Genomic DNA, 24,900 nt, shown 5'->3' with positions numbered 1-24,900 from the left:
AACGGGATGCAGGGGCGCAGCTCCGAGCGAATTCTGGAAATCAAGCAGCCATCGAACTAAACAAGTGTGTTAATTACAAAATGGTCCCGATTTCGCTCCAGCTCAATTCATGGGCAGCACTAAATGACAAAAGAATATGAAGAAAGTATGCGCAGCCCAAACCAGCAGAGCTAGATAAACGAAACCTGGAAGGAAGGAGAAATCTGGGGGGCGAAACCCCAGCGACCAAAGCTATTTTGTATATAAATAAACCGGCTAAATGGCTAGGAATACAGCAGAACGTAAATTTTTTCCCGAGTAAAAATTCCATGTTTTTCATCAAAATTCCCTGACTTTTCCCGTTTTTCCAGGTTTTCCAGGTGAGTTGCCACCCTGCTAACTATTCAATGTCTTAGCCAGTTTATTATCTATACAAAGAGTAAAAAAAGGTGCGACTGGACCGCAATTCGAACTCGGATCTCCAGTTTATCATGTCTATCTGTTAACTCCTACGCTACACAGTCCACTCACCAAACAGCCATACATTTAATCACTCTTGAAATCTATGCTCAACCACTCAAATCACATCACCCTTTGTATGTAATTGAATTTGCACCTATAGAGGACCTGATGTGATATAAAATCGATTACTCTCCCGATTTATCATATATGTAATAAACAGTTTTATCATTCCTGATCTTTTCTTCCCTACTACTCCACACCCACACTTCGAAGACAATTGGTCGTTTTTCATTAAGTCTATATTTCTGCACCGTGCAAACCAAGAAATCACACACAACCACACTACTATCCCGTTTCTGCATTCGAGGTTTTCCCAATTTTTTTTTTTTTTATTATTATTATTTTTTAACAATCCCTTCAGTTTTTCTATATTCGCAATATACTTTTACGTTTATGAATTTCTCATTTCCTCATATTTACGTCAAGTCATATCGATTCCTGACCTGGGTTCCCACATATTTGGCGACCACGAATTCCCTGGCTTATTCAGGACTCAATTTAAAAGTTTCGAGATCTATATATAACGTAAAAAATTATATTCTTGCCGACCAGGTAGTTCCTCATCTACTACGCATGTTCATGTATATATTCTGTGTGTGTGTGTGTGTGTGTGGGTAGAGAAGTTTCACGAAACAAATTTATTTCATAAAATATTCTCTACCAAATCGCCGGACAAGGGAAAATGAGGAATGAGTTGTGAGAAGTAAAAATTTGAATTTAAAATTCCCTGACGTTTCCAGGTTGTTGAAAACTCTGCTGATGTAAAAGAAAGATGACATCAGAGAGATAATAGAACCGATCATGACAACGAAATCAACAATCGCTCCCTGCTTTCCGCTACGGTAATGCGTGGAGACACTCACGACCTATGCGCTACCAATCGAATTTCAATACCTTTAGCATTTTTCCAGTTCTATTATTCTACGTCGCCTTACCCTCCGGTCGTCTTCACAAATGACATGATAACGGCAACAATTTCTGATGAAATACCGTGTGAAGAAGAGAGAAGTTTATACCACTGTAAAACAGAGTTTACATTATTTCGCAAATATTGTGTATTACCCCCTTAAACATTTCCGTGTGCACAAGTGTTTAAAAAAAAAAAAAAAAAAAAAAAGAAAAAAAGAAAAAAAAAGTCATTTACACTTCCTGTTGATTTATATCGTTTTCCCTCTGGTCCCTTAAAAAGAGTAATGTGAAGTATGATAACTTAATCAAGAAAGTTTAAAGGTCAATACTTACGTAGATTTTGGCATTTTATAGTTTGCGCATCGAATGGAACAAGCAGATAATCACACGCTTCTCGAAGCTCTTGAACAGAAACTGTCGGAGGGCAGCGAATCACTCCTCCTTTGTAGTATTCTAAAATTGCCCTAAAAACTGACGCTGAAATACCATCAGCTACCTCGTATTCCCCGCGATCATTTGGATGCGTAAAATCTATTCCAGAACTAAACATCCTGCAAAATATTAAAATAATAATAAATGTCAAATACTGAATCTAAAAGGAAAAGTAATAACCAATTTTACAAGCTACACTTTTGAAGAAAAAAAAAAAAGTTAAAACAAATATATATTCATCCACTACATAAGATTCTCTATAGATAGGTAGGATAAGGACGGAGTTTAAGATTCTATTGGTCGAAGCGTATCAATTTCTTGAGATATTGACTAGACAGAATTATTTCGTCATGAAGCAAATACTCATCTTATTTTAGAAGTAAAGTTGTATGTCTAGAGATGTATTTAATGTAACATATTTAAACATAACATTATTGTATTGCAAAAACAATCTAATACAACATGCAATGATCAAGTAATCTATAGGAAACTAAAATATTAAATAACTTGATTTATTAGCAATTAGCAAAACCCTACTACTTTATGAAAACTCAATCCAAAAAGACTGGACAGTTAACCTAATCGTATATTTACACGTAACAGTGTTAGTAGCAGTGGCACACAAATTGAACAAAGTTACTTACATTTGCTCAGTTGATTGGGAGTTTAGCCCCTCTTTCAGCACCAAGGCTATTTGAGATGTGGATCTACGGTTTAATGTGGGATCCGAATCACATGAGCTTCCACCGAGAATCGAATCCAGGTTTGCCGTACCAAAGGCATATATGCTAACCATATGATCACGAGGGAGTCCATGAGTTATTTAAATGTATTGTGAGTAATTTACCAGCACTCTCAAATTAAATACTGTACTGACATTTTAAAACTTTTTGGTACAGCATTTGAAAAACAAACAAAATTGAAATCTAAGTTTTAAGTCCACAATTATGTCGGTTAGGCTAAAGGAGAGTGACGATGAGAAGTGAATAAAATGGTGGAATGAACAAAGTGGAAGGAAACGGGAAAATCCTGAGAAAATCCACACACATGGTGTTTGTCCACCACAAAGCTCATTTGGCGCGGGCTAGGAACTAAGAACCCCATGCACCAAAGGTAAGCGCTCTACCACTGAGCCACCACGGCCCCCTTTCTGAAACAAATCTTCAGTTTTAATTTGAAATTGGGTATATTTAGGTTATGATAATGTTTTCAACGATCAACTAAATATTACCAAAACATTTACAATTTTAGTTAAGTATATCCTTCCAATGAATTATTTCGTGTACTACCTCAGTGGCTCAGCGGTAGAGTACTCACCTCTATCGCGCGGGGTCCCTGGTCCAAGTTCAACTAAATGGGCTTTGTAGTGGACAAACACACTTATGAGTTTTCTCGAGGTTCTCCCATTTCCTCTACTCTCATCATCTCATGTAGTTCACGTATCAGACGTTAAGCATTCACCGTCAGTGCTACTAAAAGTTTACTGAAGATACTAACAGAATGGCGGCCTCTGTGTTAAGTAGTCTGCTTGCTACACTACCTCTTGAAACAGTTTTGCCTTATACTTCCGGTTAATCACTGTGCATACAAGCACCTGCTTCTGTTTGGGTTGTGAAAATACTGGAAGACTTGTAACTGAGTGCTCAGCAGAGTAAATTCTCCAATGTCATATAGAATGTTGACAAAGTATTTTTTTTTCTTTGCTAACAGCAAACTCTCCACTGTCATGTGGAACAATGACAAAGATTTTTCCTTCTCTAATACAACTCATATAGACAATATATCTGAATATAATACTACCACAATTATTATGCTTCATCAATTCATACATTTATCCTTCAATAAGAAAAATAAAACTCCTATGAAACAGATCGATGTAATAATAATAATAATAATAATAATAATAATAATAATAATAATAATAATAATAATAATAATAATAATAATAATATCATATCCTCCTCCTCGTGGCTAAGCGATTAGCGTACGCGCCTTTGGCGTGGGAGGTCCGGGTTCGATTCCCGGTGAGAGCTCATGTGGTTTGGATTCCACGTTAATCAGTAGGTCCACGTCTCATATAGCCTCGCTGCTGAAAGGGGCGTTAAACTAAAAATCAACTCAATCATCAATAATAATAATAATAATAATAAAACTCACCTGCCAAGCATTGTATTGGGATGAGCAGTAAACAATGCTGGATCCAAAATAAACCTAGTGTTATCTACAACTAAAGTAATTCGCTCGTCGCTGGATGGAGTTACTACTACGTTAGAATTTGTGCTTCCTGATGAACTAGGCGGAGAATCGCCGTCCCTGTTCTGACCCATTTGATTTTTTGCAGGACCTAATGAGTGATGTTGATTTCTTGACCTTGAAAAGGAAAACGGAAACATATTACGTTACCATGTATTTAATTATGTTCATGATCAGCTGTCATTATTAAGATTAGCACTAGAAATTAGAAGTGAAGATAAATTATATTTCTTAGTTCCTAAATCAATGTAAAAAATACTATTCTATCGTATATAAGTTGTGATAATTTTTTTACTGATATTCATGCTTATTGGTAATTCTAATTATTAATTCTTGTACAGCGCTAATGTAGAGGTCCGCTAAAGGTTTTCATTGAAATTACAAACCAAAGTGACAAATAATCAAAATACAATCGTGCGTTCGGTTACGAACGCTTCTAGTCACGAACAAAACGATTCATGAATACAATTTCCAAACAAATTCTGACTCATTAGCGAACACACACACGTGGCTTTGACGCCAAGTTTTCGGTTCGCCAAGAGCAACAGTTATACTCAGCTTGAGCGCTGTGAATATTACAATCGTTGTGTTATTCTAAACTTTTCATTTCATTATGGTTTCTACGAAAGTGAAAAGCGTATTAGAGTACAGTTTCCACTACTGTATATTTTTTTCACAAGTAAATCCATAAACAGGGTGTCTACTGAAATTTCAACATGAAATTTCGTGACCTTTTCTTTACCAAACCATAAAACTTCCTAACATTCCCGAGAGCGAATTTGGATGCGGATTAGGCCGAATTTTCATGCATACGATAGAAGCGTGCTTTGCTTGCGATTTGGTAGCATCTAAAGCCGACCATAGACATTTTTCACGTTTTATAGAACAAAATTTTCCAGTCTGTACTTTTATTCGTACAAATAAATAAAATCGTGACCCAAAAGCTAAATTTCTTGACTTTCATGACCGTTTTCTAATTTCGTGACTTTCTCGCGACCTTCGTGACCGACAGACACCCTGAAAAACAAATCAAAAACTAGGTTTCTGGGGCGAGCGAACGGATTAATTGACTTTGCATTAATTTCAATGTAAACATTGTTTCGGTTTGCGTGAACAAAGTGCGAATTAAGTTCGTAACCCGAGGTACCACCAATTTCTAAACGAATATTTCACAACTTAGGCACGACATTCTAATAGTTTAGCTTGTAATGAGAACTCGAGCACTTCACGAAGATTTAATCTATTCATAAATCAACTGGTATCACAACCATCTTTTTACGTTACCACGTCTATGCAGACTATTTATTTTTCTAAATGCTATACAAAAATCAGTCACTGTATGGATGGTATGTAACTCAAACACTGGTTAGGAAGGAGGACTTCAAAATGAACAGAATAATCAACTGATCTCTACTCCATGAACTGTACCAGATAACGAATTTTCCTGTCTGAAGTTCAAGCAATGAATATTCAGAATGAGGATCATCTGCAGGAGAGGCTAACCATTGCAATGACTAGTTTGCATCTGTGGCTACTGAAGACTACCAAATAAAAAAGTATGGAATTTTAGAAGAATCAGCTAAGACTAGTAGCAGATATGTGGAACAGGTTTTGCATTAAGATCATATTCTGTTCAATCCTTCTCATACCTGATTTTCAATATTATACGTATTAGGCATATGAAACAAAGTGAAAATTGTAGAAATACATTAGAGCATTTAGATCTCAGACTTCAATAAAGATGCCTATTTTCGAAACAACTCACTTTTCACCGCGTTCATTCCTGTATTTTATCTATTATATTTGCAGATAACTGTTGGAGAAAAGTATCGTACATTTCTCAGGAAAATATCTCCATGCCAATTCTCCAGCTCAACGTAACTTTACATCAAATTTTAAAATATCACTGTAAAGCTGTTTTTGTTATATTGCCTTACACTAAACCTAACTTGTAAAACTTGTAGTATTAACAAATTTTATAATATTTTACACAATATAGTGTTTGAAGTGTAAGAACATAATTAACCCAGTGCTGAGTCTTCAGCCATTTGTTTTCTATTCTTCTGGGTTTCAAAGCACGTAACATTTTTCAAGTGCCACAGACTAATTAAACCACAGTTTTGCAACAATATGTCCAAATATATAGGGCTACTTTAAACAATCTTCCCGATTTCAAAATTTAATGACTAGCAACGTTAAATAAAAGAAAACTTCGATTTTATTTTTAATACATATGTGTTTTGTTCCACGTCAAAGATGCTTAATATGAGTGCCTTTTGTGATTCGGACACATCAATCCAATAAATTCTTGCCACACTCTTTCCAACATCTCAGAGTCAATAGATGTAGCTGTTTCTTCAACGCGTACTCGAAGTTCAGGTAGACTGTTACATACAAGTGCCTGTTGCATTTGGTTTTTAACATAATCCCACAAAGAAAAGGTCGCACTAGGTGATATGTGGCCAGGAACCTGATTCTCACGACTAGCTCGTCTATCCACTGATTTGATAGCCTTTTGTTGAGTTCCCTCCTGATATCCCGGTCCCAATGTAAGGGTGCTCCATCCTGCTGGAAAATAAAATTGTCCATATCCTCTTCCAGCAGCGAGAAAAGCCATACCTACTGCATGTGAAGATAGGGAAGTCCGTTTGCCGTTTCCTCCTCGAAAATCATAGAGCCACATACTTTTTTACAGGTGAGTGCACAAAACACGTTCATCTTGGGTAATCACGGGTATGTTCTTCATAATCATGGGAATTTTCCAAAGCCCATATCCTAATATTTTGCTTGCTTCCTGGAAAGGTTAAAGGTAGCCTCATCACTAAACACAACTGAGTCAATGAAACTATCTCTTTCTATAAGATTTTTGCATCGCAACGCAGAAGTGAAGTCTAATACTTATCAATAAGTTTAAGCGCCTGTAACAATTTCAATCGGTAGGGTGAAATTTCAAAAGTTTTCGCCAGGGTTGGCTGGTTTAAACCAACTAAAAGAGTTTAAACACAAACGAAAAATGCTTTAAATCGTATGAACTTCATGGTGACGTTTCCAGATATCAAACCATCTGCATTTGGTTTATCTCCTTTTCACCTTTTAATCAAGGCGTCCCATGTTCAATTCTCGGTCGAAGCACACTTTTTTCAAATGTAAACCAAGTAGCGGTTCGGATCTCACTTCAAGCAAAAATCTTCCTAATAACCTAGTTATTACATAAGGATGTTAAACCTAAACATAAGAAACGAAACCAAATTGTATATTTCTGCTTGCCTGAATGCCTGTTGTTTTATAAAGAAGCCAAGGTTGCTTAAATATATTGATAGAAATTGGCAAAATTTATCGACTGCCTATGTAGCATTCAACATTAGCTTGGATTGGACTTTCAGTTTTAATTTAATTGAATGATATCTACATACTAAATTTATGATTTAATACCTGTTTTAGCGTACTGATTATGATACGTTGACCATAAAATTTTACATGCCAAGAAATAACGGGAATGCTTTGCATTTAAAGTAATAACAGGATTTTCCCAATGGCTAAGGCGTAAGTTTCCCGATTTATATATAATTCTGTATAATGGCTTCATTTGTGCAACTGGTTACCTTTTTGACCTTCTGAAATGACTCTTGACAATTATATTAACAAGTACAGTATGTACAGAGCAGTATAACGTATTTTTATCAGGAATCCTTCGTGAGTGAGTCGGCAGACTCATCGCATTTGTAGCCAATTAGTCCCGGTTTCGAGTCCAAATGGAGAACAATTTCTCTCAGATGTAAGCCGAGAAGCGGTTTGGATTCCGCTTTAAGCTTATGTGATCCCGTTCCAGCATAACCCCGTTGTTGCATAATAACACCAAGGCGAAACAAACCAGTTTCTGTCCATATGTAATATAAATACATAGAGCAAATTATTTAAACCAAAAAAACAGTCTTTTTTTGTTTTTTCAATAAAAACGATGGTTTTTGCCAACCCTGGTTTTCGCAGAATCTTCCACATTGTTGTACGTATGCCTTTAATTCTTTGCTTGCACTTGCATCTGACGAAAGTCGCATGCACACGATCAACTCTTTCCTCATCACCTCCTGGTTGGCGTGTTGATTTCCCCGTGCAGATTTTTCCGCTTTCTTTAACCCATTTATGCCCAGGCGGGTCGTTATCGACCCAAGAACTATTTACGATATTTCATGTTTCAGGGTTTGCAACAATGAAATGACACCGAAGTGTTGCTGATAATAGATTTTTGAAATTTTAATTGTGTGACTTGCTGATTCACAGGAAGCCTGAATCTGCAAAATGTCCTTTTATAATGCATATAAAAGTGTTTCAAAGGAAGTTTTACTCTTATCATAACGGCAATTATTATATCCTTACAAGTTTTTTTTTTTTTTTTTTTTTTAAATGGAAGACTATTTTTGCAGTGGGTCGCTAACGACTCGTTGGGCATGACCTGCATTGATTCCGAATTGAGAATAATGGATTTCATATTTTGTCTCTTGTCGCGTTCTGTCCATAAATTGTGATATACATTAGGTTCAGTAGGAGCGTACGCAAGGAGGAAATGTTCTGGGGTCTGGTCTGTACATTTCGTTTAATTTGAGGGAGAATTTTGTATGTTTTATAGGCCTACATAATTGGATATGGAATCTTTCAAAAGTTTGGAACCTTCCAAGGATAAATTCCTGCGTACTTGTCAGAGTCTAGCCATTTCCCCCGTTCACACATCCTTTATTATTGTTAAAAACGACACCCTTAAAGTTTGTGGGTATTTTGAATGTGAATTTCCTGGAGTAAGGTTCAATTTCTTTTTCGCTATTTTTTATGATTGGTAAATTATTGGATAGTCTCATACATCGTGACATGAATGGAACTGAGGCTGTTAGGGTCAATCGTACATGACACTGTCCAAATCCCACAGATAAAGAAATGAAGAAGCTTGGAAGAGGTGAATTTGAATCCATGGTTGACAATCTTCCAGGCTTATTGTGGTTACTTTTAAAAGATAATGGTGTAATAAGTACTATGTCAAATCATACTGGCCTGCAACCTTTACACAAAGTGAGTAGATACTCTTTACAAGATAAACAAAGAATCACAATGCAACGACCCCATGCCTTTCACGAATATAACTGCAACATGGAGGATGTACACTTGATGGACCAGGACATATCAAACCTTTGTATAGCAATTAGAGGAAAAAATGTTACATGCCTATTCTGTTCTGCTACTCGATGCTACAATGAATAATACGTGGATAGTCAGCTGAACTCACGGGAAAATCTAGATGCTCTGGGTTTCAGGCGAGCGTGCACTAAGGCTCTTCTGCGGAAATATAGAACTGCACCAAAATCTATAGGTCCATCAAAAGGTCTTGATAAAGATGGAAACCCAACTTGACCTCACCACATGGGACATCTGATCAGTACACGCCAAAAGCTCCGTCGTTTGAAAAATTGTAGCAACAAGACAGTGAAAGCATGTAAAAGATATGAAGTTCCATTGTATCATAGATGCTTCGACATTTATCACGAATAGTAAAAGAAATGAGGAGACTAATTGGTTAAAATAAAAGCATTTATATTATTGTGTTTTATAGCATTTATATTACTATGTAAAAAAAAAATGTTATTTTGGCTTAGTAGATAATACAAATTTCGCTTTGTAACATCCGTATTTTAGTATCGAAAGTAAAAATGCTTATGAATAATGCCAAGCTTTATATACTAACAGCATATCCTCATATTCACATGTACTAACTTATTTGGAAATTTAAATTATTTTATGCAGCTAGTGCCCAGCGGGTCGTTAACGAACCATGCGATTCCCCGCCTCTCAAATTCTGAAAATCGGAAAAATAATAAATCTAGTGTTTATTAGTGTAATGAAAAGTTTTATGACAGTTTTATAAACATTCATGACAAGAAAAGTTCTGGGCATAAATGGGCTGAATTGTCCCTACTACTTCTGAATTCGAGTGGCCGCTTGGTGGATCTAATCTAAATTCTGTCCTGAAACTTGATTTAACAATACAGCTCTTTTCAGATAAGAAGCAACATGAGTAGTAGCCAATAATACGCAATATTTAGCGCAGCGTTCCCAATTGCGGACTCCCCTTTTCCTTCTCGCTCTTTCTCCAACTAACGTTACAGCAAATGAATTGACAGCAATATCAAAAATGTTATTGCAATAAAATTTAGAATATTTACCTCTATTCCTGTCCATGTTGGAAATGTAAGTATGAACCAAATTAATTGTCTTCTAATTTATTCCATTAGAACTGTAAAAAGCTCAACGACTATTTCATCCTCCTATCATCATCGTCTATGATAGTCTGGATTTTGTCGATGTGTGAGCCTCAGTCTTAAATTCATTACAACAAGCTACAAATGTTGTTAATTACTATTTCATGAAATCTTTTCTTTGTAATTTTTCTATATGTTGTGCAAAGGATTATTTTCAGTCTTCCTGTTGCGAGGTTAGTCCCCTTATTAGTATAGAAAGGACTTCTTGCTTCAGCACAAATGAATCACACAAACGAAATGAATTCTACATCCTCTGATTTTATAGTTTTGGAAATTAAGTCCCCCTCCCCTTCTTTGATGTGAATTACTTTCTTATCTAAAAAAACTGACAACCACTTTTTAAATATTTTACATAGCTCACGAAAGCACGATTTTTTATTTATTTATTTTTATTTTTTATTTTATTTTTATTTATTTATTTTTTTACTACGAAAGAATTCCAGAAACAGTTATACGAGTAAAGGTAAGAGTGTTCCCGTCTAATTTATCAGCTCACCGACAGTTAGCTGATAGATACGATGCTACAGTCGGTCATGATGGAAGACAACCACGAAATAAGCTGAAAAAAATTTAAGGGAATTCTCGAATCTTGAAGCATTAACCTGAATAAATGTTCCTTCCAATCGTATCGTGTTTTTCTCCGATATTTCAAATGCACTGATGGGGCATTCTTCGTCAGGGCGTGACATTATTATATCTAGTTTTCACGTTCTTGTATTTCAACAGCGGCATAACAAAAAATACATTACACAGTATATTTCCTGGTATCAGTTTTCTTTACCTGTCCCAGTAGGTACAAAAACTCAAGCACATAATTAACAAATTATATTTGTAAATTGCTAAAACTAGTCACTAGTTACTACTAAAACATGTATTTTTGTTTTTATAAATCCTTGTTCTTAAAAGTAACATCTATCCATCTCTAAACTATAAAGTGTTTTTCTCCATGGCTTTCAGAATCCACAGCAATCTCAATACGTCTTTATAATAATAATAATAATAATAATAATAATAATAATAATAATAATAATAATAATAATAATAATAATAATAATAATAATATGGAATATCTTACCTATTCCGAGGCGCAGTGTTCATGGACTGCTTAGGAGTAGAAACTGGATGTGATCTCTGATCTGTTCCACCTGCATTTGCGTGGCGAAGGCATGGCTTAGGCTTTGCTGATGAACCATAACTGCAAACAACACAATTCAATAAATGTTTTCACTTCATTATATTTAGAAACTAAGATCAACTTGAATTAAATAATAATCTGTTACATGCAGTGTTTCTTCTTCCGAGGACAAAGAATACAGGTACTCAACATGAGCAACATCCACATTTTAAACATTTCCACCGAAACAGCTTCATTCCTTATTTCGTTTGCGATATTGTTAATATACATAACGTTCATGCAGATATTTACAGAATGTAGTAGCTGTACAGTACGAAAATATGTTTAAGAAAAACATGCATTTTTGAACTTCAAGAAAAGATGTCGTACTGCCAGAAAAAAGTACTGGTTACAAGTAATCTCACAATGACAGTAAAATAAATCTGCGCAAATATATAAAATATTAATAAGTACAACAATCCATGTGCTTTAAAAAAGAAACCGAAATTACACCATGTTAAAGCACCCAGATATCTTAGTTTTGCAGATAGTGCAATGCTGTGGCGAAGGTTTCATCTTTCTCTTCAATTTACAAAAGGAATTATTTATTCATACCTGCAGAATATTCTACAACGAACTTTCTTCCCATTCTTGAAGACACGTACATCATAATGTAGTACACATTTTAACATTACAACATCGTTCTGCAACTACGAATACACATTTTGGAAAATGAAAGAAATTTTAAGATAACTGAAGTAACTACTGGGTGGTTTACTTTTAATTTAGATTATCCTTAAAATTAGCATCTGCTCTAACTGGCGTGTAATACAGTTTACTAATGTGAGGTTTACCATTTATGGTTTCTGAAGTCGATCTGGTGAAAACCGCAAACTGGCTGGTGTATGCAGTGTAAAAGATAGAGTTAAGACTGACGCCAGGTATGAAGTTTGGAGGTTGATGGTACAAGTTCAGAAATGGTGGAGGCAAGAGCCGGTCTGATGAAGTGGTGTTTCACGTCAGAAGTTTTGTAAACCGTCACAATTGTCGCCACATATGCAACGATGGAATCCGCACGATGCAACGGCGGGTTATCCAAATGTAACGGTGGAAAAAATGCAATCAGGACCAAAGGTAACCGCCTGATGTGGAATGATGTCCACCAGATTCACTGATCCATACGTGCTAAGCTACAACATGAATGGTGAACGCTACTTGGAGATGCTTCGAACGTACGTATAGCCTGTGAGGTATTACAGCAAAAACGATAAAAGGCAACGTTTTACATATTATTATTATGAGAGGAGGTATTTTTTTCTTGTTTACAGTTGAAGTTTCAGAGGTGTAGCAAAAAAATTATCAGCAGACATCAACTCTCTGTTTGAACTCTGAGTTTTACGTTCCACGATTATGCCGGTTAGGCTAAAGGAGACGGTGATTATGAGAAATGAATGAAATGGTGGAATGAAGAAAGTGGGAGGAAACGGGAGAACCCCGAGAAAACCCACGAGCACGGTGTTTGTCCACCACAAAGTCCACACGGCGCGAGCTGGGATCGAACCAGGGACCCCAAGCACCGGAGGTGAACGCTCTTGCACTGAGCCACCGTAATTATTGTTCCCGTAAATATTGTTACATAACATATACCTGATTCTATATTATGATCTTTATGATATAATGTACGGTGTGACTACTAAAGAAATGTATGATTTACCTAAGATAATAGTGTGCTTTTATTGCGGGTAAACAGTGGACAATTGGTGTAACGGTGGTTGGAAGGGTTGAGTATTCGGGGCCCAACACAATGTCAGCCGCCGGGGCCAACTAGCAGCCAGTCCGGCCCTGTTTAGTTCTTCAACATAGTTTTGCTATGTACTATTATACTTTGCTAGCCCAACCAAAAAACCGCAGGGTGGATTTTTAACATTCATAATATATAATCACTGTTGTAGCTCCTCTAGTCTACATACCTAAATCGTGAGGCTCGATGCAGCGCTGCAACTATGCGTCTGGCATGTCCACTGCACGAGTAAGAAGATCTTATGACTGAACTGTCACTAACCCTTCATACTTTGTTTGAAATTAAACACTTACCTCATTCTGTTCTTGAACACTCTGCGTCTTCTGTCATCTGAATCGTGGTAATCTTCTGTATCACTACTACTGTCTCTATCATATGTATGGCGATCCTTTGGTACAGACATCTCACACCCAGGGGATGAGAATCTACAGATTGAAATAAGAATAACTTATGAAAATTCTCAAAGATTATTCACATTGTCTATAATAACTATACTAGAAATTTCTCCTCTACAGCCAATTTTATCGTTATAGCTGCATGTATTTCTTAGCTTTATTACTGCTCTTTACTTTAGCTACCGGTACGGTATAGTCTGTTCGCTTTCCTCTTATACAGTTTCAGAAACTCAAAGGCTGTCCATTTCGCCCCAAAACCACATAACAGCACCCAAATAACGCCAGCAGACAATCTTCCCGCTAGCAAAACCCATCCGTCAATGTTTGTACGACCTTGCTTTATATCCTTCCAAACTGTCAAGAAAGGGATCTGATGGTCAGTAACAGTTTTTCCATTTTTTTTTTTCAATTTTTAAAAAATCTTTTTCACAACACACTTTTCTTTTAGTTTCCCGTAACTCAGATAAAGTAAACATTTTGCTGTGAAACTAGAGTAATGTAACACAACAAGCATAAACGTCTCCCTTGAACACTGATTAAATACTATAGCAATAGAATAATAAGCTATATAAATACTATTGACTGTAACAAAACCAAAGAAATGTACTGTAATAGACGCACTCTCCAATTTTAATAAACACTGAAGTCTATTGAGTAACACAGATCGAATGCTATTACCAATATAATAATAAATGCGTCTGATATAGTGCTGTTTCCGAGACGGACAAGAAATAAGAATTTTTTTTTCTCTAGTTTCGATTATCGAAAAAAATATCATCGTCTCGTTTCATTTTGTAACTTTACATATAAAATGTATGACCTGACTTTTTTTCTAGATTTTCAAACTATGCTATGCATAAGTGTCGGAAATCTTACAGAAAATGTTTATCCGTCTGTTCGTCTGTCGTCAGGTATCACAGCCAAAACAATAGGAGATATCGAGATGCGGATTTTGCAATCAATTCAGCACACCAGAAACAGATCCTTTCTTCTCCATTAACCCTCTATTCAAACCAAAAGTAATTAAAATTAATCATTTCGGGTTTCAATATGCATCGCAATAGAACAAAAATGGTAATATATAGCTACAAACGTTTTTCTGCAATCGATTCCGAGTCTGAAGAGTATATCACAACCTACAACTCACTATCGAAACCGGAAGTGATTCAATACACAGTACTTCTAGTTTCAATACTCATGTTCGTAGACCAAGAACTGTAAAAAAAAATATTGAGAAGCACCTTTTTTGCAATCGATTCAGCGTCCCAAGAATAGGTTCTATATTCTCCCTTAATCCTCTATTCAAACTGGAAAGTGGTTCAATATATATATACTCAGGAACAGATTCTTTCTTTGATATTACACCTCTATTACAACAAGTAGTTGTAGATTTAGCCGACTACTTCAAAGTTTGAGCATTGTATTCGGATGGTTTGGAAGTCTTCCGTAGTATCACACTGTGAAACAAAATTCACTTGTCTTAATTTCATCTACAAGTTATCAGAATCCTTCAGCGTAACGAGAGTTTCACGAAGGGAATGATATAACATTCAAACCATATGGAATAACGACCTGCGTATCCTTAAAAAAAAACTGATGTTCTTCACTGTGTTCGTACAATTATTTTATCAATTTATGATTTTTATGCTATGATTCACGTATCAATAAAACAAAATTTGAGATCGTCTTGTCCCGATTCTAGTCTCGAATGTGAGACGAGAATTGCTATTTTTCTAATTTCGTCTCGAATTTAAAAGATACTTCTTATCTCGGGGCAACACTATACTAAACGCAATGTTAACTTGAGAGCCGCATCACAAGCGCATTAATACATGTCGGCGCGCGAACCTTTTCACAGGGAAGCCTTTGTATATGTGTGTGTGTGTTTTGGTTTGGCTCTCAGTCGCCAGGGTTTCAACTGGCGCTGTTCTGAGTTTCAGCTGATATGCGCGGAGCGATGATTTCTCGTCCTTTTCCTGCCGCTTACAAAAAATATGTTTCTTGGTCTATTTGTTTTAATAATTCATGAAGACACGACAATAGTAATAAATGTATTGGAAATTCGCACGTGATGTATTTGCAATCCTCACAATTAAAACCCGAGAGCATGAAAACTATTTTGCATATTCATTTCAATTGATTAAGGTAAGAAAGGATAAGAAATGAAGTTATTCTCATATATCTACCTGGAAAAGGTCAATCATAAACAGAAACATACGAGCAGCCACCCTCCCACACAATAAATTAAAAATACGATTTTTTTTCTAAAAGCACAGCAACTCTACATTGACACAGTAAACCACAGCGAACCGGCAACAATCATATTAACAATTTCTTCAATAGTTGTGTCTGCATATTTTTCTCTTAGTCGAGCGTACAAATTGTTGGCAATTTACTTTGCTTGCCTTTAAAGAGGTTTCCCTTCCTCGTGTTTGCGATAATACTGAGAAGATGATAATTCGGATTCATTCATATTTTCAACTTCGCACTTAACACTCTTCATGGTTTCAGTTTCAGTACACCCACGTGCTCACTCTAACGCAGCGCGAAGACGATATTTGGCAGAGCAGTGTTACTCTCTGCACAAAAATTGCAGAAGTTACATGTGAGTTTCGTTATTTCTTTTGTTTCATTTATCAGCAGACAATGAAGTTTCTTACGGGGTAGTTACTCTATTTAATTTACATACCATATAAAAATATTAAGCCATTTCCTATCCATTGTGGACGGTTTCTAACATTGACCAATTAAGTAATTTTACTGGTCCTCTGCTTTTGTTATAAGGTTTTTCAAGTTTATAATCTTGCAACACTTGCAAAAGACTCGCATCTTAGCTGCCGGCTTTTCACTCCTTTCTTTCCTTCTCTCTTTCCGATTCTGAGTCGTGACGTCATTTTCATAACTCTTTACTAATAAATGTAGTATCATTTATTTTAAATATTGTTTCTGTATTGACATTTTTATATACTTGAACTCAATTAGCTCTTTGAATTGATCTCCTAAGTAATGTTTTACTTGTGTAACGGGAGGAACTATGTAATGTGCGCGGAGTCGCCTGAATTGAAGCTGCGTATCTCGGCTATCAGGATAAGGTCGCGGCAAGTATAGTCTAATACTATATATCCTAACAATAAATTACGCTTAATTAGTCGTATAGGAAAGAAGTAGAATTAACGCAACACCAGGAAAAACTCTAGGGACTAGTGAAAAAAAATATAAAATAAAGAAGTTCCAGTAGCATTTGGTTGAAATATAAATCAGAAATGAGCATCTGCGTGAATTCATGTTATTGTGCTTCTGTCGTAATTACGGAAGTTTATTTACTGGCCTGCACAATTCCAATTGCTTGCTTCTCAAAGTCATATCTAATTCAGTAGTTAATAGGAAAAAACATATGTACTCATTTAAAACCTACTTAGGCAATCTGTAGGACAAAGGTAATACTTACAACGGTAAGTCTTTACTTTGACTCCAACTGTGACTTTAATCGGTTCTTATAGGTTCAGTTACTTCCTGGAACTGTTTGTGCGTGAGTCACTTGTTAGAACTGTTCGTGCCTTTGGTGTGACGTCTTAGTTCATATTTTTCCCACTAGGTGTCTGTGTAGTCCTATGGTAGTTGGTTAGTAGTCACATGTTCTGTGTGCATGTATGTGTGTGCTGCTGTTTGTGGCATTCGAGAAGCGCGTAATTGAATTGGTTGAATTGAGTTAGAGAAAACCTATCATAGTTGTGGTCTAAACTGAAGATATTTTCGACGTATTCTAAAAGTGGACGTTTCTTGTTTGTAATAATAGCAAGTGTGCTCGGTTTAATAAAACGACGTGTGTGCGGAAAGGAACATTTTTCAGTAATGTTGAGTATTGTGCATGTGTTCTTGGTATCTTATTTTTTCGTGTGTGGAATCAGCAGTTATGAGTTCATTATTCATGAGATTTCTCCTATGGCGAAATGGTGAGTGTTTTCTTTTTTTAATTCATATTATTTTTATTCTTGATTTGCTTTGCATTTGAGTATTAGGCAAAGTATTTGGTTTGCTGCTGCTTGTCCTATTGTCTTGTTGAGATGTAATTTTTATTTTCTTTGTCATGCACTGATTTATGATTAGAGACGAGTGTTTTTTCTTAATTTTTCCCTTCTTATCTTAGCTTTATAGTAGTGGTGTGATTATTTATTATTATTTTGGATGTTTTTATGGTACTTGAACGGGGGGTTGGGGGGCGGTAGCCCCCCATTTAGATCTCAAAATTCATAGTCACCGCTTCACCTGAATTGATGTTTAGTAACATTGTGGCCCTTGTACTTACAAGGTCTGTATGATAAGTAATGAGACTCGCCGCGCCGCGGCGCGCGTGTCGCTGGAGCGGGTTTGTCGGTGATGGAGGATGTAGGGGGGGGTCCGAGCAAAGCAACGCACCGCGCGTCAGTTGGCTCCGAGCCTTAGTGGAGCGCGGACAAGCCTTGGACAAAGCCCTTGTGAACATTCTTGTCACGGCGGAAAATCAACAAACATGGAGGGTTCCATCGAACAGCGTTATGCGATCAAATTTTGCGTTCGCCTGGGGAAAACGGCTACTCAGACGCTTTCTCTCATCACGGAGGCCTACAAAGAGGAAGCCCTATCCAAAGCCCAGGTGTTTCGTTGGCACAGTGCGTTCCGGAACGGCCGGGAAAGCGTTGAGGATCTGGAGAGGGCTGGACGCCCGACAACAGTGACTACGGACGAAACTGTGGCAAAAGTGAGGGATCTCCTGAACTCAGACCGTCGATTATCGTTGAGATTGATTGCTGATGAACTCGATATGAACCACACAACAGTGCACAAGATTGTGACGGAACAATTGGGAATGAGAAAAATCTGTGCGAAACTGGTGCCGCGAGTGTTGACTGACGAACAAAAGCAACGACGTGTTGATTGTTGTCAGGAACTGTTGAACCTCATGAACAGTGACCCTAACTTTGAAGATGACGTCATAACAGGTGACGAGTCGTGGGTGTTCCAGTACGACCCTGAAACGAAACGTCAAAGCGCGGAGTGGCACACTCCTGCGTCCCCGCGCCCCAAGAAGGCCAGAATGTCGAAGTCAAAGGTGAAAACAATGTTGATTGTTTTTTTTTGACAATGTGGGGGTGGTCCACAAGGAGTTTGTACCCCAAGGACAAGCCGTCAACGCCGCCTTCTACAAACAAGTCCTTGAGAGACTGCACAGGAGCGTCAAGCGGAAAAGACCGGCGATCGCTAGCCGGTGGAAGTTGCATCACGACAATGCCCCTGCCCACACCGCCTTCTTAGTGACCTCCTTTTTGACCCGGATTGGGGTGGAAGTCCTTCCACAACCACCCTACAGCCCAGATGTGAGCCCGGCCGACTTCTTCCTCTTCCCGAAGCTGAAGCCACGCTTGAAAGGAACCCGTTTTGCAGACGTCACAGCCATCCAAGCAGCCGTGACCACATTTCTAAAGGACATGCCGGCTGCTGACTTCCAGGGGGCGTTTGCAGCGTGGAAACATCGATTGCAGAAGTGCATCGACGCAAGAGGAGAGTACTTCGAAAGCTTTTAAGTCCCTGTACAGATCAGATCAATAAAACAATGTTTCCAGACCTGGTCTCATTACTTATCATACAAACCCTGTATAGTATAATTCTTAACTTCGTATAGTAACATTGTGGCCCTTGTACTTATAGTATAATTCTTAACATCGTACATTACTTTCACTGTGTTAGTAATTTTAATCGATTCATGTGATCCGGTTCCGGGAGCAGTTTAGGAATGATTCCTAAACTGCTCCGGGAACCGGATCACATGAATCGGTTGAAGTCACAGTTGGAGTCAAAGTAAAAATTTGCCCTTACAACAATGATAATAATTATTATTATTATCCCTCGCTAAACACTTTTATATACAGTGTGGCCCAAAAGTAGGTAGCATTGATCAAGTATAACATTCTAGTTCATGTGTTTATTTGCTTCGCTTCTTCCGAGCTTAAGATGTAAGTAAAAACACCTTAAGAACATATAATAAAGAAACTACCTGATGGATAACAATAAGAAATTATATAAAAACCAATACTGTACTGTATACCTACTTTTGGGCCACCCTGTATATTAGCAGTTTTTCTAATTTACAGAGTGTTTCAAAACAACACCGACAACGTTTGGGAGATGATTCCTGACACCACGATAAGACAAAAAGTATAGACCAACCTGGGTGCACAAATGCTTCCTTTCGGAGTTATAGGCTGCTGAAAACATGAAAAATTGAACTTTAAGGGCCCATAGCTCCAAAACTAGGGAACCTACCGTGTCGGGTCAAGACTTTACCTAGGAACTACTATGCGTTCTATCCAAAAATACATGCTTCAGAATCCTGTGGTACTTCTGCAACAATTTTTATAGAGGGAGTTTGGTTAGAGGCATTTAATTTGAAGTACTCACATAATTCTTCTTTAAAATTTATTGCGGAAGTACCACAGGATTCACAAACTTGTAAATTTGAATAGGGCACAAAACAGTTCCTAAGTGGTCTTGACCCGACTACGATAGGTCCCATAGTTTTGGAGCTATGGGCCCTTAAAGTTAATTTTTTCATGTTTTCGGCAGCCTATAACTCCGAAAGGAAGCTTTTGTGCATCTAGATTGGTCTATCCTTTTTGTCTTATCTTGGTGTCAGGAATCACCTCCCAAACGTTGTCGGTGTTGTTTTAAAACACCCTATATATATATATTAGCAGTATACAAAATTATTGTTTTAACTAGTATTTTTTAAGACCTCTAGAAATAACATAAAAAGGAAACTGTGGCATCAACAGATCTGTCACCTCACCGCCCACATACTGAGTTTGGTAACATTCTCCACCACCCGTGGTATGTCGGCATCTGACAGCAACTGTATACGAGGATAGCTTAGACCACATTTCCAGTTTACATGAATCTTGTAACTGTCATTAAAAAATAAAAAAAAAAAAAAAAAAAAAAAAAAAAAACTTGCAACCCAATCTAATTACTGTTTACATGTTACAGCTTTCTGAAAGCAAGAAAGATACATCCACCCATGCAGCTATGCTCTCTAGTGGACGAATAGTGAACCTTCTCATTAAAAACGTATATTTTAGCACGCTTCCCCTCCCTGTCCAAAAGATTCCGTTGTTTCGGAAGCGGCGAAACTGTATTTTTTTTCTTTATGTCAGCGGGAAGGCAATAGCAGGTAGGAAGCAAGACGATCCAGAAAGTTGTACATGGTTTAACTCCTTGGAAGATGAAAAAAAAAAAAAAAAATGTTGTATGTCCCTTTCAAGACTATGTTTACATGGAGAAATATTATAGGGTTTCAAGATTTTTTTTATGACAACTACAAGATTCATGTAAATTGGAAACGCGGTCTTACAGTCTATACTCTTGATACTTGGGTCATATTTTAAAAAGTCAAAGAAGTACTCCATTGTGACAAACGACGTAATTCTTACTTCAGCAGTATTACCTATTGCTGAAAAACATCCAAGTTTACTAAGTCTTAGATGAATGAAGGTAATTCCTTGGCAATATTTCACAAATCATTATCACTTCTGTAGACTTCCACATAACACTATTAGCTGAATTGACTTAAAGTCATTATAATGTTAACCCTTGACGACCAAAGGACATATTGGTCCTATTTCTTTAACCTGGCCTAAAATTGTCCTCGAGCATTGAAATGTTTTAATTTCCGTCTGTTAGCTGTTCAGGATACACAACTACCTAAACGACCTTGAATACAAATAAATATAAAAGTAAAATGCCCCATAATAGTTTAGAAAATATGCCTCTGGTCTTCTATACCACCTGCTTACAGATTCATTAATTATCGAGAAAACACTACTACTGCTATACACAGACATTATGATTCCTAACCTAGGCAGAGGAATTGACCACATGAACATATATGTCTTAGACCATAAGTATGCAACCGATGAAGTAATCATCTTGCGATAACGATTTTTGGAATCTACATGTCAGCTTTAGTCAACATAGTTTTAAAAATATATTTCTTCTTACTTACAATTCTTATGATCCTGAAAGAGTTAAATGTAGGAGATTCCAAAAAGGACATAGTAGGAGCAACTGCGCCCCATTCCCCATGAAACAAAGGCCCTCATGGACACATTCTAATACAAAGGAAAATCGTTAACAGAATAGAAACTTAAGGCATTGGTAGCAAACTACTGCAAAAGAGATTACATTTATCCTACATGAAGAAAGAATTGAATCTTTCCTGGTGACGTAATTTAGTAAGTCTTTTCGGGCTATCAGACAGATAGAGATATTGGCATTATATATGGTGACTAGGGCAGGAAGTATAAATGAGGGCTTGTGATTGGCTGAGGAAAATGATGGCTCCTGATTGGCTGTTGCTTGTGACTACGAGAAATGGCTCCACTGAATGTCAATTTTTTGTTCCTGAAAATGGCCGATCAGATAGGGCTGAGCTGAAAGCCATTGTCTCTATCGAGATTGCACCTTTCACGTAAGATAGCTATGGCTTCCTTTATTATTCTGTCTTAAAAATTGCTGCACTTACCTAAAATGGTGGTATTTGTAAAATCAATTCTGTGACCCAGCTCTAAGCCATGCTCTGCTAGTCCTGACTTTACGGGCTGCTGAAGTCTTATGAAGCTGTTGTGTTTTTTTAATCGTTGTTCTATAGTACGTTCAGTTTGCCATACGTATGATCTGCACATTCACATGGTATACGATATATACTAAGAGTGCAAGTGAAGGTAGTCTTTCACTGGTTTGAGTAATGATCTGATGTTGGCTAGAGGTTTGTGAGTAACTCTTATACTATGTATTGCAAGTATTCTGGTGAGTTTGCCAGAGGTGTGGCCAATGAAAGGAAATACTGTAGTCGAGAGAGGATCCTCACGCTTGAATTTTTTGATCACTTTGTGTTGGGGGATTATATAGGCCTATATTATTCAATGGTCGTCTCGTTCTCCAACTGCACATAGTTTTATATTGTAATATATTTCATTCTCCTCTATAAATGTGCAAGTGTGTTATGTAAAGTGGAAGCTTACGATTACTTGCATTCTCCTACTCAGAAGCAATAAACAACATAAGAATACAGGACTACATAATCTTAAAATGTGGCTCATTCATGATCTGCAATTTGGTGTTATCACAGTTTATAGGGGCACGGTTTTGTAAAATTTACGGAAAAATCAAATTTATGATTTCGAAAGAGGAGTATAGAAGAAAACACAATATACGTGGATCTTACCTGGAGCACGTGTAAAACACGAGAATATCTAATACACAGTGTGCACTTGTAAGCACGTAGGAACGCATGCAATGTCAGAAATACAATAAGCATATAACATTAAAAAAGAGAAATAAATCAGCTGATGACTTAATGTGGTTATGGTAAAATGAGATGTGAAAGAAAAGAAAAAAAAATCGGCATTGAAATGGTGCAGAGGAAAGAACTGGGGGTTAAGTTCCAAACTTGGTCGTCCGTTTCTAGCAAAATTTTGAAAATTTATCGGGAAGAAATGAATAATTTGCTTGAGAGCGAAAGTCATGTCAGATGCCAAAATAGATCAAAATCCCGTTGAAACGTAAGTTAGTTGTGTTGTCACGTTGTTTTCGCACATATCAACCATCGCTCACGCGCCTGCTCCATATGGATGCATCTCTTCTCTACAGCTCGGGCCACCTTGCTACGCTCCTGCCCTGACTTGCATGGTTAATTAGCATTAGTGCTTTTTAGTGGCCATCTAGCACAAGTTGGTTTCTGTTTCTGATTCATGTTTTATACTTATCCATCCTACAGTGAGTCTGCACCCATTAATGCAACTTCTCCCGTAAGAAAAAAATACCTACGGCAGTAAGAGTATTTCCTGCTAACAGAAGTTGATATTTCATGAATATAATTACGCCCAAATAAAATGGGACAGCATGCGAAATTTTCCGATTGGAAAGTTTATAAAAATAACCTTTGCTGACCACACAACTATGATAAAAACAGCCTGATGCGGGACCCAAGGCGTGGCGCGACGGTCCTAACGTTGCAATTGAATAATTAAACGTGCCTTCATTCAACTTTCTGATTACCACTATGCAAACAAGAAACAGGGAAAACAATAAGAACTTTTTTTCCCTCGATTTTCAAGATCTGAAAACGAAATTCACGGCTGAGTCACAATGTTCTTTGTATTGGGATTGATAGTAATGTAAGATTTACAATTGAAACATAAGACAACTGTACGAGTACATGGTAACAAATTTATACATTATTGTCAAAATGATGCGTCTTTTAGGGATAAGGCAAGTTTACCTTACAATGGATATAAGAAGTAAAGAAAAAGTTTCTGGTATTACGTTTACCAAAAACAGATGCTGTATTTCAACAGGAAACACTAAAACCTACTAAACGTAATTCAGCTTTTTAACAACACTGTTAATCAAGACAATCATGGCATCTATTTAAGCATACAACGTACATCTTTCAAATAATTTAGCAACACATTTTACAATTTTCTAAAGATCTACTTAATAAGAAATACATGGAGTAAAAGAAAGATTAAGCAACTTCAAACAAAGCATCATGGAACATATATAAATGCAACACATATTAGAACTAAGCCATCTTATTTGTAGTTTTTGTTGTAACATTGAGAGAAGTATTTCCCATATGAAATATTATTAAATACATTTATTAGAAATTACACTTCCCTCATGCAACAAATCAAGAGACCTACTTTCCGATCTTTTGTCAGTCGTTTGTTACTCACGAAATGGTACAAGAAACGAGTTTTAAACAACAAAGCACAGCTGTTAATACCATGACATAATCAACATACTTCAATTTTTACTTACACTGTCCCGTTTATGAAATACAGATGATCCTCAAGTCTTTTTATTTTCCGCAAAACTCCTCTCAGGCATGAAGAAAACCAATAATAATATAACTTAACCTCACTCCCATTCCACTTCACATTGCTCATTCAACAAATTCTGTGAAACCGGAAGTGACGTACAGGTGGTATTTAACATGAAAGGCATTTTGTTAACAAAGAAAAGACGATTTCCGTTACATGTTCTTTTTCGTCAATGGAGTAAAATACATTTAGTTCATAATTTTTGTCCTAAATATTTTGATTTAAAATTACAGAAAAATTAACAGATGAATTCATTACTTTTGTCCCTAAAAATAAA

The 24,900-nt window shown here is 36.8% G+C and overlaps 1 protein-coding gene across 1 annotated transcript in view; it reads right to left on the bottom strand.

The window, feature by feature from the left end:
* mri (BTB/POZ domain-containing protein mrityu) overlaps positions 1-24,721 on the bottom strand; it is a 39,888-nt gene extending 15,167 nt beyond the window's left edge. The window contains exons 1-5 of the mRNA XM_081727934.1: positions 24,562-24,721; positions 13,606-13,737; positions 11,473-11,592; positions 4,000-4,212; positions 1,744-1,961 (exon numbers count right to left, since the gene is read on the bottom strand). Coding sequence (XP_081584060.1) covers positions 1,744-1,961; positions 4,000-4,212; positions 11,473-11,592; positions 13,606-13,737; positions 24,562-24,689 — 811 coding nt within the window. The 5' untranslated portion in view covers positions 24,690-24,721. The remainder of the gene's footprint in view (positions 1-1,743; positions 1,962-3,999; positions 4,213-11,472; positions 11,593-13,605; positions 13,738-24,561) is intronic.
* Positions 24,722-24,900: the final 179 nt, after the last annotated feature.

This window comes from Thermobia domestica, chromosome 10, assembly GCF_964235325.1.
Source record: "Thermobia domestica chromosome 10, izTheDome1.hap1.1, whole genome shotgun sequence".
In the NCBI taxonomy this organism is placed as follows: Eukaryota; Metazoa; Arthropoda; class Insecta; order Zygentoma; family Lepismatidae; genus Thermobia; species Thermobia domestica.
The sequence above is the reverse complement of the archived record's forward strand: the minus strand, read 5'-3'. Positions and strand labels throughout refer to the sequence as shown.